At 35.0% G+C, this 18,414-nt stretch overlaps 1 protein-coding gene across 1 annotated transcript in view; it reads left to right on the forward strand.

Moving 5' to 3' along the window:
• LOC136222986 (midasin) overlaps positions 1-18,414 on the forward strand; it is a 39,633-nt gene that overhangs the window by 12,000 nt on the left and 9,219 nt on the right. The window contains exons 19-56 of the mRNA XM_066010703.1: positions 135-190; positions 276-471; positions 567-671; positions 884-1,186; positions 1,557-1,750; positions 1,841-1,895; positions 2,765-2,915; positions 3,564-3,637; positions 4,364-4,505; positions 4,730-4,828; positions 4,981-5,081; positions 5,216-5,305; positions 5,388-5,453; positions 5,550-5,714; positions 5,806-6,013; positions 6,108-6,994; positions 7,077-8,573; positions 8,650-8,824; positions 8,934-8,999; positions 10,122-10,204; positions 10,294-10,545; positions 11,383-11,518; positions 11,754-11,839; positions 11,918-12,003; positions 12,676-12,814; positions 12,896-12,985; positions 13,155-13,278; positions 13,375-13,529; positions 13,800-13,913; positions 15,119-15,271; positions 15,374-15,553; positions 15,651-15,806; positions 15,976-16,077; positions 16,166-16,390; positions 16,481-16,603; positions 17,018-17,099; positions 17,182-17,309; positions 17,409-17,573. Coding sequence (XP_065866775.1) covers positions 135-190; positions 276-471; positions 567-671; positions 884-1,186; positions 1,557-1,750; positions 1,841-1,895; positions 2,765-2,915; positions 3,564-3,637; positions 4,364-4,505; positions 4,730-4,828; positions 4,981-5,081; positions 5,216-5,305; positions 5,388-5,453; positions 5,550-5,714; positions 5,806-6,013; positions 6,108-6,994; positions 7,077-8,573; positions 8,650-8,824; positions 8,934-8,999; positions 10,122-10,204; positions 10,294-10,545; positions 11,383-11,518; positions 11,754-11,839; positions 11,918-12,003; positions 12,676-12,814; positions 12,896-12,985; positions 13,155-13,278; positions 13,375-13,529; positions 13,800-13,913; positions 15,119-15,271; positions 15,374-15,553; positions 15,651-15,806; positions 15,976-16,077; positions 16,166-16,390; positions 16,481-16,603; positions 17,018-17,099; positions 17,182-17,309; positions 17,409-17,573 — 7,209 coding nt within the window. The remainder of the gene's footprint in view (positions 1-134; positions 191-275; positions 472-566; positions 672-883; positions 1,187-1,556; positions 1,751-1,840; positions 1,896-2,764; positions 2,916-3,563; positions 3,638-4,363; positions 4,506-4,729; positions 4,829-4,980; positions 5,082-5,215; positions 5,306-5,387; positions 5,454-5,549; positions 5,715-5,805; positions 6,014-6,107; positions 6,995-7,076; positions 8,574-8,649; positions 8,825-8,933; positions 9,000-10,121; positions 10,205-10,293; positions 10,546-11,382; positions 11,519-11,753; positions 11,840-11,917; positions 12,004-12,675; positions 12,815-12,895; positions 12,986-13,154; positions 13,279-13,374; positions 13,530-13,799; positions 13,914-15,118; positions 15,272-15,373; positions 15,554-15,650; positions 15,807-15,975; positions 16,078-16,165; positions 16,391-16,480; positions 16,604-17,017; positions 17,100-17,181; positions 17,310-17,408; positions 17,574-18,414) is intronic.

Consider the following 18,414-nt stretch of genomic DNA (forward strand, 5'->3'; position numbering starts at 1 on the left):
TGAGTTGTAATGTCTTGCTGCAAACAACTTTCATCATTGTATTTAATGGTATTTTTATTCCATTATGCTCTATCTCAAGAGCTGTATAACCTCAAGGAATGGGTGCTTCATTCTTGTAATTTTCCTTTGTTCAGGATTCAGATGGAAGGGACTCTATCTCTGTTGAAAGGGACTCTGAGAGTCTTGGAAAGTATGAACTCAACCAACTGTTCTTTGCTGGTGTTGAAGTTCTTTTTTGAATTATATTGTTCTTATTGTTCTTATGATTATTGCAGCATTATTTTGACTAAAACTATGAGGAGATTATACTTTCTTGTTAAGCGTTGCTATGAGTTGCATGAACCTGTACTTCTTGTTGGTGAAACTGGTGGGGGAAAGACGACAGTTTGTCAATTGCTGAGTAGCACATTGGGCTCAAAACTACACATTTTGAATTGCCACCAGTACTCAGAAACGTCTGATTTCCTCGGGGTATTCTTTAGCCCTCTTGTTTAATATGTTCTTTTTGAGATTGGCTATTGGAGACTCTTTGTAAAACTGAATATAATCACTTCATTTCTAAACAGGGGTTCTATCCTATCAGAGAAAGATCAAGACTGGCATCAGAATTCAAATATATAACAGAACAGCTGAGGCAGTCAAAGGCATATGCTCTTTTCCCAGAGGACCTGGTAAGAATTTTCTCAATGCTAATTTCTTTTTCTTTTCCCAAGTAAAAATGGGTATGTATAATCAATGGGTTTTATTCAATTAGTAAGCCTCCACAAAATGGAGAATGGAGGTGGGGTTAGTGGGAGAAGGTTCTAAATTCAAATCCACCTTCTTCAATCCCTATTGATAAAAAATGCATAGGTAACATATCTTCTGCATTACTTGGATTCAGGAAATGTCTTCAGATATTGGTCAGGCTTCTTCAACTCTTGATCATCTTTCTGCAATGATAACTAGCTATAGAAAGCGCCTAGTTCAATGTGATGTCACTGTGCAAGATGTTGATATTCTTGAGGAGATGAACTCAAACCTCCTTCAGCTGCATGAGAAGTGGCAGACAATATTTGCATGGCAAGATGGGCCACTTGTGCAAGCCATGAAGGCTGGTGATTTATTTCTTGTTGATGAAATTTCATTGGCTGATGACAGTGTACTGGAAAGGTTGAATAGCGTTTTGGAAGCAGAAAGAAAACTGGTGGGTTCTTTTATTGGAACTGTTTTGTTCAATGCATTACCATATCAAATTGTTGCATCTTCTGGTGATAAGGTTAAAATATTTTGATTTGTTTACTAGTTCATTTTTCCCTCTTCATCATCATTCTCTGTTGGATATCATTTATATCCTCGTCTCATATGATATTTGCTATTGCTATAGCTGAATAATGCTTCATTTTGCTTATATATTTTTTTTTTCTGCGATTTAAATCCCTGGTTAAGTCTTTTATGGGATTTATTTTTCTTAGCAGCTGATTTTGCATAGTTAATACTTGATATCTGTGGCACTTATCAATTGATGTATTTAACTTCTAATTGGAGCTGTTCTTATCTCTTGCTGCCATTTGCAGTCGTTGGCCGAGAAAGGAGGGTCTTTTATGGAAAAAATAACAGCTCATGAAAACTTTTTAGTGCTTGCAACCATGAATCCTGGAGGTGATTATGGTAAGAAGGAATTATCTCCAGCTCTTCGCAACCGATTCACCGAGATTTGGGTTCCTTCTGTTAGTCATCTAGATGAACTTAAAGATATTGCTTTAAATAGGTATGCCTGGTTAAGAGATGATCCTTGAGCTAGTATGTAATGTTATTCTCCTTTTTTTTATTGTGTTATTTTCCATTTTTGTGCCTGCAGGTTTATCGATCCAGATTTCTCCTACATAGTTGATGCTATGATAAATTTCTGGGAGGTCAATTCTTTTTCATGCCCTTTGTGTTTTGTCTTGTTGTTGTTGTTGTTCTTTTTTGTGGGTTTGCTATAACTTTAGATAGTGCAGTAAAATTATTGGTTACAATGTTGAGTGGTGGCTTAAATCTATAACACGATCAATTAGTTATAAATTCTCAAAACTATTCATGTAAGATTTTGATGTTTTAAATGTGAACATAAAGCATTTAGTCAATAATTTTACCAGTGTGTGTTGGATATGTCAAGTAGCATTGCAAGCCCAAAAGAATTGCACAGTTATAAAACCAAGAAAAGTTGCTCCTTTTGAACCAAGAGTAGTTGCTCGTTTTGACTTCTGATCAACTGGATCTTTGTTATTAATATTAATCATTGCATAACAGTATGTAACTCTCTCTAATATAGTAATTATAATCTTGGGCATTTGAGAAATCAATAGTTCGAGTTCTATCTTCTAGTGGTAAGATAAATAGATCTATCTATCGCGTCCCTATCAGCACAAAAATATCTGAGATATTGGTGTTCCATTGGAGATTCGCTGCTGCACCTTATATTGTGCCAAAATGGGCCATCTAGCTACATTCCATAAGTAAATAACATTATAGTTGAACTTATGTAACTGTGTCTATTATGGTACTTTTTTTTTGGTTTATTAAATTCAACACTTCCTTCTATCCATGTATGAAGTTATTTCTTTTGATATGAGATTTGTACACTTAATAAACATTAATCTGGCAACATCTCATCTTACCTGTTTTGCTAACAGGTTTTGCCTTATTGATTGGTGAAACCTTGTGTCATATCTGACTGACTGCTTTCTCTGTTCCTCTGGATTAATCTGATTTACGTAGTTATTATTTTCTCTCAATGCAGTGGTTCAATAAGTTACAAGTCGGAAGAACACTTACTGTTAGAGATCTCCTATCTTGGGTGGAGTTCATTAATATGACTAAAGGGAGTTTAGGACCTGATTATGCATTCTTTCATGGACTTTTCCTTGTGTTACTCGATGGATTAAGTCTAGGTAATTCTTGATTTATGTCAGTGCCTTTATTTTAAGCATGCATGAAATGATAAGGCTTGGAGTTTATCTAGCATTTTGGATTTCCTGTTAGGAATATAAATTTTTATCAGCATTACGATGAGATTTTTGCGTGCTTGATGAGCATTATTTTCATTTCTAAGCAGAAAAGGTTGTTGTATTGATTGAATGTCTGTTGTTTAAGTTTCTAGTATGCAGTTCCAGTTGACCTTGATTGGAGAATTTTCTTATACTCTTGTCGGCTTCTATTATCACTTCCTGCAATTCTTTTTGTGGTATCCGCATGGGCATGTTGTGGACCTGGATTCCTTTGTCACACAAGGAGTTTAAAATAATAAACAGCTAATTGGAAATGTTTTGTAATGTTTCTTAAATCTGCCTCTGACACAACAACAAAGCCTTGAATTCCTACTAGTAGGGGTTAGCTGTATGGTTCTCCAATCATCTGCCTTTTATTTACTATTTTTTTTTTTGTTTTTTTTTTCTTTCTTTCTGTTTTTAATGTCTAAGTATCAGAACTTCCAATCTTCTAAGTTAATCAATGCATTATGAGATGAAAAGATAAATGTAATGTCAATTGATTCTTTTCTTCCTTGTGAGGTTTACTTGTTTCCTGTGGTTGCATTTCAGGGACAGGTATTTCTAGAGAAGATGCTGCGGTATTGCGGGAGAAATGCCTATCTTTTCTTGTAAAGCAACTTGAGGTGTGTGTTCTACTTATTTGTTTTAAAGTTGCATGTTTCCTGTTGTTTCCTATTTGCAGTAGTAAAACAATGCTCTGCTTTTTCCATTATCAGCTTGATCATAATTCATGTTGTTTCCTGTTGCAGTAGTGTCCATTTTCTCATTGGCCATTGCTTGTTTTTGCTTTTTGGCAGTGCATATCATTGTCTTTTGTGTGCTATGTACATATATTGTTAGGTTGAAAGATAGCCAAAGAGCTATAATTGATTTTAATGAAATTTTAGGTTAAGCAAATTTCAATACTTCATGATATCCATTATTTTTTTAATAATATTTATGATGGAAATCAAAATAGGGTATTGCATTGGGATTAACTTCATTCAGTATGAAATTTGAGGTTAGAAAATTTTAATACTTCATGATATCCATTAAAAAAATTGTCCATGATATGATGGAAATCAAAATAGTTATAGCTTTGGGCATTTCTAACTATCATTAAGATTCACTTTATTCAGTAAGGAATTTGATATGTTATGAGCTGTTTGGATATCAATTATTGTTCAGCTGAATCTAACCCGTATTTTGGAGCATAATATCAAACATTTAAATTTTACTTTTGCTTGCATTTGGTTGTGCTTTTGAATGTACAATTTGGATGACTTTTGGCCTTAGTTTATTTTGATTTGTAGTTTAACAGTATGGTTTGTAACAAATGTTTGGTTTTTTGTTTTGTTTTGTTTTTACAGCTTGATGATACTATGCTACAGAAACTTTCAACTATGGAAAACTATGGTTGGGGTGATCTTGGAATAGCTGCAGATGTTTCTTGCAGGGATGACATGCTTTGTGACAATGTCTTTGGTATTAAGCCATTTTATATTGAAAAAGGTAAGCTAATGAGATCAATGATGCCTCTTTGACATTTAAGATATGAACAACGCAACTCAACATTTTCTTTTAATGCTTTTCTGAAAATTGTTAATACTTTTGTTTTTCTTGAATTTAATTTAAATTTAACTTGTTAAATCTTGAATATTTCTGTGGACTTTAAAATCTTAGTTCAAACTTTAGTTCATCTTGTTCTAACTTAAGGTTTTTTATTTTTTATGCAGGTTTTGGAAAGTGTGAAAGTAGTGGTTTTGAATTTTTGGCACCAACCACATGCCGAAATGCTTCACGGGTATTACGGGCCATGCAGCTTCCAAAGCCTGGTACATCTTGCAGATTTGCTTGCTCTTTCAATTATTTTTGCTATATTATATTGCCTTCTGTCTTTTTGGTGTAGCTGTCTGTTGAATGTATAATTTCATCTTTTCTCATTTGGTATTTTGGAATGTTTATCTTAAATTTTTTATGTTTATAGTACTACTGGAAGGCAGCCCAGGAGTTGGTAAAACAAGTTTGGTTATTGCCTTGGCAAAGTATTCTGGGCATAATGTTGTACGCATCAACTTATCTGAGCAGGTCAGTGATTCTACATATCTTGTATATCCTTCACATGCTTTATGCTTTAATATTGTCCTTTTTCTCATCTAGAGCCTCCTGTTATTTTTTTTCCTTAAATACATCGGTGTTATTTTGTCATTCTTGTTGTGCAGACTGACTTGATGGATCTGCTGGGGTCAGACTTGCCAGTTGAGAGCGAAGAGGGAGTGAAATTTGCATGGTCTGATGGAATCTTGCTACAGGTCAGAATTTTTGCGTAAAAGTTTTCTAGATGTTGCTAAGTTTGTGGTAAATATTGTAACTCTTGAAGTAACACTTTTGCAGGCTTTAAAGGATGGTTGCTGGGTTTTGCTAGATGAACTTAATCTTGCTCCACAATCTGTCTTAGAGGTATTCATGTGAATCTTATAGATTTTTCACTATATTTTGTACTCTCATTGCTGCTGCTTGTTCATACGAGGATTAATAAAAATTTCTATTTATTAGGGTTTGAATGCTATTCTAGATCATCGTGCTGAGGTCTTCATTCCAGAGCTCGGCCTTACCTTTAAATGCCCATCATCTTTCAGAGTCTTTGCATGTCAAAATCCTTTTTCTCAAGGTGGTGGCAGAAAAGGCCTCCCAAGATCATTCCTAAACCGTTTTACTAAGGTTAATTTCATACTTCTAATTTCTTGTTTCTGACACAAGTCTACCATGAATTGAGCACATCATTAACTGTGTTAACCTGTTACTCTTTCAGGTGTATATAGATGAGCTAGTTGAGGATGACTACTTATTTATTTCTAGCTCGCTTTATCCTTCAATTCCAAGGCCGGTGCTTTCAAAGCTAATTTTTTTTAATAAAAAATTACATGAAGATGTCATGGTCCATCACAAATTTGCTCAGGATGGCTCCCCCTGGGAATTTAATTTGCGTGATGTGATTCGCTCATGCCAGATCATACAAGGTATGACTTTTATCCTGTTGTGTCATATAAGTTCTTTCCATGTAGTACTGCTTATATCAGAATGTTTATCTAGATCTGTTTGTGTTGAAATTAGGTGCTCCAAAGAAGTTAATGATTGATAGCTTTCTTGACATTCTGTATATTCAAAGAATGCGTACTCCTTCTGATCGTAAGCATCTTCTAAGGCTCTATGAAGAGGTCTTTGGGGTTAAGCCATTGATAAATCTGCACCCCCGCATACAAATAAATTCTAGATACATTCTTGTGGGAAATGCTGCAGTAAAAAGAAACAGTGGCAGGTCATGTAAAATTAAGAATAGTCAGCTGAATATCATGCCTAGTTTTCGCCATGTTTTTGAAGCTGCCATGCATTGTGTACAGAATCAGTGGCTGTGCATCTTGGTTGGTCCACCATCTTCCGGGAAGACTTCACTGATAAGATTATTGGCTGATCTCACTGGCAATGTCCTGAATGAATTAAACCTTTCATCTACAACTGATATATCTGAATTACTTGGGTGCTTTGAGCAATATGATGCTTGTCGTAACTTCAGGGTAATTTGTTCTCAAGTTGAGCGTTTTGTCACTGAGTATTGCAATTCAGTGTTGAAGTTTTCAAAGGAGATGTTTTGCAAAAGAAAGGACATAATCACCAAATGGCTTGCTTTCTTATCTAATATGGGTTCTGGTCTCTTGTCAACTTCTACACTTCTAGAAAATTGGCAGAGTAATGCCAATTCGCTTGATTTGCTAGTTGAGATTATTGTGCAAATGGAGTCAGATGTAGTCCATGATGGTTTATATGTTTCTTGGTCAATCAATGAACTCAAAAAAGTAGAGAAAGAAATTTCAAAGCTGCAAGAATATCTGCAAAGCAGGCAATTCTCTGCAAAGTTTGAATGGGTTCCTGGGTTACTTGTAAAGGCAATAGAAAATGGTGAATGGGTTGTTCTGGAAAATGCAAATCTTTGTAATCCCACGGTACGCATCCTTTATTGGTTTTGAGACTTCAAATTTCTTGTTTTAGTACTCTTGTTAGCTAATTTGTTTACCTGCTTTCTAGGTTCTTGATAGAATCAACTCATTGGTGGAGCCAAGTGGATCGATTACAGTTAATGAATGTGGAAATGTTGATGGATGTCCAGTGGTTCTGCATCCCCATCCCAATTTTCGGATGTTCCTCACCATTAATCCCAGTTTTGGTGAAGTATCTCGAGCAATGAGAAACAGAGGAGTTGAAATATTTATGATGCAACCATATTGGCTGTTGGACGAGGGAATTAGGGCAGAGTATGAATTGAAGGATGCGATCCGATTTCTTGTTTTATCTGGTGTTCCTGTTGGTAAATTAGTAGACTCAATGGCCAAAGCTCATCTCTATGCCAGGAACGAAGGACTAAACCTCAAAGTTCAAATTTCATATCTTGAGCTTATGCGCTGGATTAAGTTGTTCCAGCAGCTTCTTATAAATGGCAACCAGCCTTCCTGGAGCCTACAAATTAGCTGGGAGCATACATATCTATCGTCCCTTGGCGAGTCCACGGGATGGGATATCATCAATCATGCTAAGGTTGTGTTCTTATCAACAGCAACACTGACAGAATCTGATAATTCAGTTGCAACATCTTTGCATTTGCCTGGTGGATGGCCAATGCCATTGAAATTGAGGCATTATATATTTTATTCTAAAGAGGCTTCCGTGAAACAGAACTGCATGTATCTGGAGTACCTAATGTCTCAGTATGAATTGGGAATGCTGAATAATAAAGATCGTCGAATTTTTTCTTCTGTTAATCATCGGGACGCTCATGTGGTTGATCTGAAGATGATGCATGAACTCATGTATCCTAACGCTTCAAGTAGGATAATTTCCAGGTCATCCAAGGATAGTAAATTCGACTTGAAGTTGTCTAAGAAGATGCTTTTGGGTGCTGCAAATTGGTCAATTGAACAGGCTACTGAATCTGATTATGCTTTATATCTTCTTTGGTTTAGTTGGCTTAGCTCCAAACTAGAAGAGGGCCATTTTTTCCATTCTTTTGAGAGTATGCTAAAACAGGAATTTGAGCATCCAATTTGGAAGTGTATTTTTCAGTGCCACCATGAGCTTGCATCCTTTCATCAAATAGATCTGAACATGCGGCCAGTACCATTGCTTTCACTAGACATGGTTTACTTAAATTCATCAACTGACATGTCAAATTCATTGGGTGAGCTTCTCTCAAATGCTGTTAACTCTGTAGGAGTTTTAAGACTTTCTTATGAACAGTGGAATGCTCAAAGTGGGCATAACTATAGGGAAAACGAAGGTCACTGTTTCAAACTGGTCTTGGAGTCTCTGCAAGGGTTAGAGAAAGAGATACTTGATATGCTGGTTGCATCTCCCTTGTATAATGTGCTGATTGAACTATATACAAAACTGCTTGATGATCACATTGTGTTTTGGAATGCTTTTATTTCATCCCAATATAAACAACTGTTGCTGTCTTGGCATTCCTTACTGAAGGATGTTTCAAAATTCAGAGATTTTTGTCCTAGAGCTGTTGAAAATGTATTAATGGTAAGTTAATGATAATTATTGTCGTACTTCTTTTTCTGCATTTGCTATGAAGTAATTCTTTTATCTGGTGGTATAGATGGGAAGTGAGCATTTAACTGAAGAATTCCATCAACATTCACATCAGTCCTTGCTTTGGATTTATGCGGGTCATCCTATATTACCTCCCTCTGCTGAACTATATGAGAAACTGCAAGGACTTGTAGACTGGTGCAACTTATTATGGAAAACAAACAAAAACACTTACGAGCTGGGTATGATATATATATATATATATATATATATTTTTTTTTTTTCTCTGATTCCATGATTATTGTTGCTGTGAGGTTACCTTTCTAGTACCTAACATATTATCTTTGACAGTGAACGATGGTCTCCTTGAGATTGTTGCAGCTTCTGATCCTGAACTTCGTTTCCTTGTGGTGCAAGGTATAATTTCCATAGTCATGTCTACTATACTCATCTGATCACTACAGCCACTGAGCTACTAGGACACCGTGCATTCACCAAATTATCACAATTTCGACTTAAATTTTTGCTGTTTTGTTTGACCTGTTTATCTTAATGTTGCATTTTAACTGTTATAAATTTTGGCAAAAAAGTATATCTTAAAATTTAGTCAGAGAAGTCTAATATCGTGAAGTACAAACGTATCTGCTATAATCTCATGTCTCATCGTACTGGTTCTGTATTTCAGAATCTGAGGAAATAGATATATTTATTGCAATAATTTTATAGTTAATAATTAATTATGTAATGGAAGTTGGGGTTTTTCAGTTGAAATGATAAATTTTTTGATGACATATACATCAATTGCTTTGATTTATCTAAGCTGAAATTATGGTTTGTGTGTGATGTTTATAATACTTTATTATGAAAGGATGATCTTGAATGACAATCGTGAATGTATTTCTTTTTTTTTTTTTTTTGTGCAAGGGCATGGGTTTTTGTTATTGTTAGGAGTCCAAAGTCTGGGGCAACTTACATAGCGTTGCTCTTTAATCTTCTGCAGAAAGCTTGCCTGTCTTGGTAGAAACTTATTTTTGTTGATTATGATATGGAACTATTAGAATGTTTTAAGTGACATTCAAACTGTTGAGATTGTTGTAAAGTGTTTACCAAGTGAATGTCCGATGGAATGGAACTGCTCTGGAAGTAAGAGATATGAGACCTTGATGACATAAGATGACACATTAAGTTGACCATACGCGGGAAGTCTTTTTTAGAAATTAAGGACCTGCCTTTCATGTGGAGAACACTAGGCAGTCAATACGCATCCAACTGAGATGACAGGGTAGTATATTGAAAGTGCAATATATAACTAGAAACTCACATAGTATCATCTGAATGAACAGAAACAAGTGAGAGAAGTATTGTGGGAGAGATTTTATTTTGTCTCTATTTTGTTGTTTGTAGACTATACATGACATATACTACATTTTATGTGTTCAGTGCTATTGCAGCTGTACTTTTGGCGTGGAAATTACTTCACTGAACATTATTTATTTAGATGTTGGTTAGCGGTAATTTTTTTCTATATTTTCTCCCTAGGTATTTGCTTGTCGTTGTATATAACCAGTAAAAGTAGTGAAGATAATGACAAAGTCATCCAGCAGCTGGAGGAGATGTATCAGGTTTTGCTCCATTTCTTAGCTCTTGGTGAAATTAATTTGATTGCTTTCTGTTATCTTTTATCAAATTGATTGTATTTTGAGTCTTTCAGATGCTTTTGGAAAGATTTCGGCACGAAAAGCACAAGTTGGAGAAAAAACTTCAGTATGATGAGGAAGCTATTCTTGAAGTAAACTCAGCGAATTGCTGTAATTTCTGCCCTGAAATATTGTGTCTGAAGCCTCTCTTTGGTAGTTGGCAAGATGCACTTCCTATAATTGACAGCACAAGTTATCTCCTAGACATGGGAGTACTCGAAAAGCTTTCTGAGATTGTTTCGGTTGATCCCACGGGATTGCAACAGGTAAGATTAAGGCTGTTAGTTTCTCTAAACTTCAATTGTCTAGGTGGTTTCAGGTATAGTGATATTCTTAGTACTTCCTTTCTTGCTCAAGATTTTAAGCAGTGGTCTAAGTTTCCTTGAATGCTTTGAGCTTCTATTTGCATTTAATTACTAGGTAAGGAATCAACTCTGCGAGTTTAATGCGTTACATGGTATGAGTTTGTCTGGCCGACCCCGAATCATTTCGGGACTAAGGCTTTGTTGTTGTTGTATTTTATTGACCAGCCAGACTTCGTGATTCAGCCATTATTAATATTGCTGCAGAAGATTTTGCATTATTGGAATTGTATTATGGTTTGGCCCTTAGTACACAAAAGAGGAACGTTAGTGAACAATATTTGATATTTTGTCTATGCTAGCAGAAACCAGACCTTGCTTGTTTTGAGGCACTTAATTCATTGTCTATATATATAGGTTTACGATAAAGAAACATGCATTGCCGATTACTTCCTTCAAAATTATCTTCAAATGCTAATTTCATGAAGACTTAAATGTGCTAAAGTGGTCTTTGTCAGATACAAGCATAAGTAAATTGGTCTTACAAACATACTTGAACTTGTTAGTGGTGATTGTCAGCATACTTATGGTTGCTTGTTCATACTTTTGGTTGCATTTGCAATGCCAGATCAGAGAATTTTTATTATCTTTTAAATACATGAATATGAGAAATGCTTTGTATATGTTTGTATTGCCTGTGTAATGCTGTTGTTGAGATGTTCATGTAATGAGCACTGTTCTCATGTCTGAGTTGGTCATAACTATGATATAATTATGTCTGTCTACCTCCTTGGACAACAGGCTCTTGATGATGTATCTGACCTGCTAAAGACTGTTTTAAAATACTCGTTGACATTTTCAACAAGACCACCTCAAAATTTTATACCACATCAAAAGATCCTATGGACACTTGAAGCATGGACATCTGTGGAAGCAGGTTAGTGTTGTCGTTCTTTTGTATATATTTATGCAGTTACTGTTGTTCTTTTTCTTTCTTTTTTTTTTCTATTATTCGGCCGTTTGTTTTTCCCTTATATGAGGGTTCTCATCCTCTTCCATTATCTGTGTTTGTGGTTGTATGTATTAGAACAGACATGGTTTATTCCCACAGGGAAGAGTAAGAATTATTTTTCTTTTGATCAGCTCATGATCCTTATTTCTTTGTTTTGCAGTGAACATAAAAATTGCCAGCTATGTTCTTGAGATGTGGTTTTGGTGGCATTCCACTTTGTGGAACCATTATTCTGTTTCTGTTCAGGTACATTTCTTGTTAATTTTGATGTATTCAGCCTGTATACATACAATACTTCTTCTTTGATGATTGATTGGCATGCAGAACCTCACAAAGATTGATGGTTATGATATTCCTGTACCTGCTATTCTTGCTCTGCCAGTAAAAGCTGCATCTGTCATCCATATTGTGTAAGACTGAATTTCGTATCGATAACTATCTTCTTTGTGTTTGACAATTGTCATACTGTTTCTGTTTCATATCATAAGCTTGAAAAATAAAGACAGCTTCTGTAAGATTGTTTTTTCTGGAAAGCATTTATTTTTTCCAATGCTTGGGTGAATAGAAAAAATTGTTAGAAGGGGAGAACTATATACTTCTTTAAGGAAAATGATATGATAAATCATTTTCCAGATGTTTGTCATATTATGAATTTTCACAAATTGGAAATGAGGAACCTATTTTCAAATAACACAACACTCATTATGTCTAGTGACCGCTGCTGAGACTTGTTGTAATCAATCACTACCATGTTTCTTTTGCACGTATTTGTTATGTTCACTACAATTGAAAAAATATGAACCAGCAACAGGTCTGAACATTCTCATGGTTTTCTTCGTATGTGAGATCAATTTTTCCAACGCACTTCAACCACTAGATCATAGTTGCTATTGTTACTGTTGAACATCACAGAATCTTTATTTCTTCAAAAACATATCTAAAAAAAAGTGTTTGTACCAATATAACAATCCTATTTTGGGTAATTGTTCGTTTCAACTTGTGATTTTATTTTTATTGACAATAATATGTTGATAGGCTTGTGTATTTCTAATTGCAATTTTTTTTTCCTATTTGGAATTCAGGCAAAGTCCGTCTTTAAATGATTATGCTGCGCATTCGTGGAGGCTTAAATTTGCTTCTTATCATATCTGGCAAAGTCCTCCAACAGAGATAAACTTACCCAGTTTTCTGCTATCTGTTGCTCGCTCTCTCTTCCAACAGGTCCTTGATATTATGTGTTTTTGTTAATTTGTTGTTTACTTTTGCTTAGTAAGTTGAAGTCTGATGTTCTGTTATCTCCAGATTATACATGCACATAAAACAGTATATGATGTTGACAAATTTGCTACAATCAGTTCCATCTTCAGCGCATTTCAGAAGAACATAATTAGGGTATCTTTTTTTATATTTTTCACCTTCTAGTAACTTGTAGTTATGCATAGTTTTTGTTATGGTTCAGTTCTTACTTGATATGAACACCAGGTGTATTGTAAACTGACTATACTGCTTTAGTTTTGTCAACCTCCTTTTCTTATGCTCCCCTACACGTTTTTGGTGGCAGCAAGATGAACTGCAGAATTTGAGCTTACTCATTGGGTCTTCAAGTGATCAAAGTTTGAACTGCTTGTTTAATAAGCGGGTTGAGCCGCTACTAAAAGATCTTTATCTTCATTGCTCATCAACTGGTTAGTATTGCTCGATGCTTTTTATTCTGAGTTTTATGGTTTATTGTTTAGTTTATTTGATTTTCTTCCTCATATTTTCTTCATTCCTTTTTGTAGAATTCTATTCCAATATTGGGTTTTCATGGTTCCGGATTGGGGCATTGCGCTTCCGTCTCCTGCTTAGCAGTCATGATATGGATCCTGCTTTGAAATACTCTTACAAGTACTTGCAATTAGAAGAGAAGATTTCATCACTGGAGCTTGAAATGAAGGTTTGTATTTTTTATCTATTGTTTGAGTTCTTTTTCAGTTTTTCATTCGTGGATTTCTTGTCATGCTTCATATTATCAATTGCATGTTTGATTATCAAAGCAAATGTCTGTTGGTTGTGGTTAAATCAATGTTTCACTTCAGTCGGTGAGTTTTAATGCCGATTGAGCATAACATGTTGTGGTACTTACACTTATATGCATGCAACTTTAGCTTAGTGATATAGGCTTTCTTTAAATTAATCTCAACTTCTATGCTGCAATTCCCTGTAGGTCCGAAAGGAATGTGAGTATCTAGCAGGATGTTTTTCTTCAAGAGAGGCTGATAAAAAAAGAGCTGAACTCTTACATAAGCTTGAAGCTAAGCGAAAAAGGCTTCAAAGAAAGGTACTGGTACTTATATTTCTGTTTAGTCATTCTTAAGCCTAACGCCCGTAATATAATAAAATTAGTTTAAAAATAAATTTTTTGCCTCACAAATATTCTTGCTTAGCCTTGATATTGGTAAGTTCTGTTAGTTGTATAGATGAAACCAGTGGTTCACAACTATGGGCAAAGAAGTGTTTAACCCTTTGCTTATTAATGGCAAAGCCCAACTTCAAGCAATTGATGGGAAAGATTTTATTTTTGTTCAATTTTATGGTAATTCATGTAGAATATATGTGGTTAAAGCAATGCATGTAGGAACGAGTTACCTTTGTGAACAAAAATCTCATGGCAAACTTCAACTTGTACAATTGTTCAGAATGAGTTACCTTTTGTTCAAATTTAAGGCAATATATATATGGTTTATGTTTATAAATTAGTGGGCATGAAAGAAAAGCATATAAATTTTACATGAAGAATAAAGTGCTAAATTATTACATGCTATGAAAGAACTGGAGTACTAAATGTACATTAAACATGATAGAGAAAGATTGTCATATTTGGTGTATGGATTCAATTAGCCTTTATAGTTCTGGAGAAAACCTTTAATGTTTATTTAGTGCTAAATACAAGTGGACTTTATTCAGACAGGGAGAGGTTAACTGTATGGATGCTTGGTGTATCTATTTACAGTTTTAATTAAAAAAACATTAACCTTTATTCAATACTAAATAGAAGTGATCTCTATTCAGAAAGCAGACGTCAACTGCATTAATTTATTCCTTTTCTTCTTTTAGCTTTGTTTAGGCCCAACAGCTTTTGAAATGTTATAATTATTTCTTTGCTCTTTGGTATGCCTTTGGGGATTCATGAACCCAACACCTCTTCCATTAGCTGACTTACCTTTAATTTAAGAAAAGTAAAGTATAATGTAATACCTGATTGATGCACTTGTTTCATTCTTTTTGTACGTTGTATTTCTCTCTTATGTCCAAGGTTTTGATCCCAAGAATCTCACTATGTGCATGTTTGATATTTGCTTTCATATGTATTATAAATAGTGCTATAGTAACGTCTTGTGATGATTGAGTTGCTGTTCAGCTATTTCATCTACTTTCTGCTGTTACTTTTCCTTGTCACATTTATATGATCTTTGTGGCATTTCCTGCAAGTGGAGTGCAGCCTGTTATTTCTGTTGTCATTAACATAGTATTGTTCCATCTCAGATGGTGTTCCGCAGCAACCCTTCAAACTACACTGCACTACAGAAAGAATGCAGGGAGTTCCTGAAACATATTACGATGGTGGAGGATCTGAAATTAAGTAACGTTCAAGGCATGGAGTTAAAGCGGGTACTCGATGAAGTCTGCAATTGGCAGGTGGGTTGGATATGCATGTTGGATATGATTTTTGACAGTACGTAATAAAGGAGGCAATTGGACTTCTCTTTTTAATGTTTTCCTTGATATCTAATTCCTCAGGAAACAGCAAATTGTTTTATTAAACAATTATCAGATGAATATAAGGATTACATCGATGTAGCTCAGCCAGTTCAAGTTGCAGTTTATGAGATGAAATTAGGTCTCTCACTGATTCTTTCTGGTGTCTTGTGGAGAAAAAAGCTATGTAGAATTGAGGTCGAAGATGTGAATCAAGTCATGGTACTTCATTCCATTATGTTCTTTCTTTTTTCTTCTTCCCCCTTCTCATTCAATGAATTTCTTCGTCTCCCACTTATTAACTTGGAAAATGTTGCAGGAATCTATTAGCTCATTTATGAAATTCCCAAGGGGATATGCACTTGCATCAGTTTCTTCTGATGACATAGATACACCTGTAAACTTCTGGGATCAAGAAAAAGATATGCTAGAAAAGCTGGTTTCGTTTTCATGTGATGTCAATGCTGAAAGAGGGGTACACCTTCAGCTCACCTAGTTAAAGTTTAAATTTTGTCTATTCCTCAACTTGATGCTGCTGCGAAGCTTGTACTTTCTTTACTGTTCGAAGTTTGCATAGTTTTACTATGCTACATTTTCATTTCTTATTAAATTTCTGCTTTCTGTTGTGCTTGAAATGAGCGTAGGTTTCTGCGATGCAACTCAAAGCTGCTCTTTATCTGAATATTGTTCTTCATGTTGCTCATTCTATCGCTGATGCAAAAAGGATTGATAAAGCGTCATTCAAGGTTAGATTCTTTACAGGAGCTGAGTTCAGTAATGCAAGGTCTGCTTGAAGAAGTGGTACTCTAATACTTCAAATTTGTTGTGTCTCAGGCATTGGATAAGATATTTAAGGAGTTTGCAAGTATGTGGATAGATATGAAAGTTCAAACCAAAAGCAAAGAAGGCTATGATGCTCAACAATTCAAGTTCAGGCCTCGTGCATTTGATATCCAGCATGTTATTGATGTTGATATATCAACTTTCCCTGAGGTTTTTGCAAATGAGAATTTGTCAGAGTGGCAGGAGTTGCTTTCTGAAGATGAATGTTTAGAAAAAGTGATTTTCTTCTTAACTGTTGTATTTTTGTCTGTTCCATCTCTTTTTGCTTTTTTTCTGACTTGCTAAAGAATCTCCGCATTTATCCAGGTGGAAGGTGGTGGTGAGGGTGAAGATTTGCGGGAAGAATGGAACCTTATTCCAGAAACTGTTCTGCATAATATGATCTGCATGCACAATAAATTATTTGGCACTGTCGATCTTATGTTGCACGTAAGTAGCCTATTCATTGTGACATTCTAGATGCTTTTGATTCATTACCTTGGTAAATTTCTCTATTCATGTTTACTTCCCTCCAGAGCTGCTACTTTTCCATGTAGAAATTGTTTTGGTACAGATATCGGATGATTAATAAAAAATATGCACAAGTATGCCCACACACTACACATAAAGAAGGAAAAGTTGAGGTCTTGTTAGTATGCAACACATGAAAAAAAAATTAATTGGCCTTATCCGGTCTGTAACCTTTGTCATGCCTGGGCTGTATATGATGATTTCTGTCCATCTAATGGTAATGGTTCTTAATTCCATGATACTATATACCTGTGCATGGGAAGACATGTGAGTCCATACTGTTTATGAGATACGTATTGCCTAATTCATTAACTCCTTTATGATCTGTTTCAGCCTGGAACTTTCTCTATATCTGATGCTGATAGATTCCTTTTGTTCACTGACACTTATTCACTGGGAACACGGATGATTAAAGGTAATCTACATGCTATTTCTTTTATGTTTGTGTTAAGTTCATGTTATTGGCTGAATGCTTATTTATTTATTAAATTATTCAGGTTTAGGAGGTCTAGTATCCTCTTCCTTGGATGCTACACTGATGCCAGAGCATTTACTTCGTCTTTGTTTGGAGCATGAACAAACATTTGTTCCTCGTCATAAAACAACCAATTACAGTTTTTATAAGGTTCTGAATTTTTTATTTTCTTTTGTGACAGATTGTCCTTTTCTTGGTCGCATTGTCCCTTGATATTCCCATTTATTTATTTTTACTTCACTTGCTTAGGATTCAAATGCTTCTGAGATGGCTAAAATGGTGAAGTTACTTGTGGCTCTTGAAAAGCGAATTCGTGGCCTTCTGAATGAGTGGGAAGATCACCCTGTTCTCAAAAAGATCATAGATACAACTGAAATGCTCTTGGCTATCCCTTTGGGTACACCTCTAGCCAAGGTAAGAAATAAACTAATCTTTGCTTTTGTTTGGAAGAACTGCTGGTAGATCAAATTCACAGAGAAATCTTGAATTCTAGAGAAGACAATAATAAGGCATCTTACTATACAACTCACTGAAAAAGACTACAAACAAGAAATAAAAAATGATACAAAAATAATACTGAGTTAAGTACAATAACACTTAAAGAGTAACTCCCTAAAAGCTAATCAGAATCCTACTTAGATCTCAGAGCTCTGGCTTATCCTATAACGAAGTGTACTTAGATTTTTATAGATGTATGCCTTTCTGTACATCTGAAGGCTCCACAAGACAAGAAAAAGAAATATAATGTAAAGAACTGTCTTCTTTTCCTGGCGATCATTTTAAACTAACATAATTGGTTGATATTTAAGCCTGCAATGCGGAGCAGCATTAGTAGAACATATAATACGGAAATTATGGCATAGACTGATTTTATGGAGTAATTATTTGCATTTACCTTTTGAGAAACCAAGCAAAAGAAAGTTGTAGGCTACTTCAAGTTTCAAATTTATACAGTATATGAAATGGGCAAATTGGTTACTTCACATGGTTTTGGATGATATAGAATGGTCTCTAGTCTCTTAGTGAATTAAGGCTCAAAAACAACTTAACCAGGTCTAATTGCGTTCCGTACAACATCAAGCTTAACTTGCTTTGGAAATATTTCTTTTGAAGAATTATATTATAGGATTTTTTGTTTGTTTAATATAAATCATTCTTTTAGATGTATATATGTTGGATAGTTGTGTTTTTGCAGGGGTATAGGTTCTCCTTGTTATTACTTTCTCTCTTCTGGTCTGTAGCATATGTTTGTTGT

Source organism: Euphorbia lathyris, chromosome 3, assembly GCF_963576675.1.
Source record: "Euphorbia lathyris chromosome 3, ddEupLath1.1, whole genome shotgun sequence".
In the NCBI taxonomy this organism is placed as follows: Eukaryota; Viridiplantae; Streptophyta; class Magnoliopsida; order Malpighiales; family Euphorbiaceae; genus Euphorbia; species Euphorbia lathyris.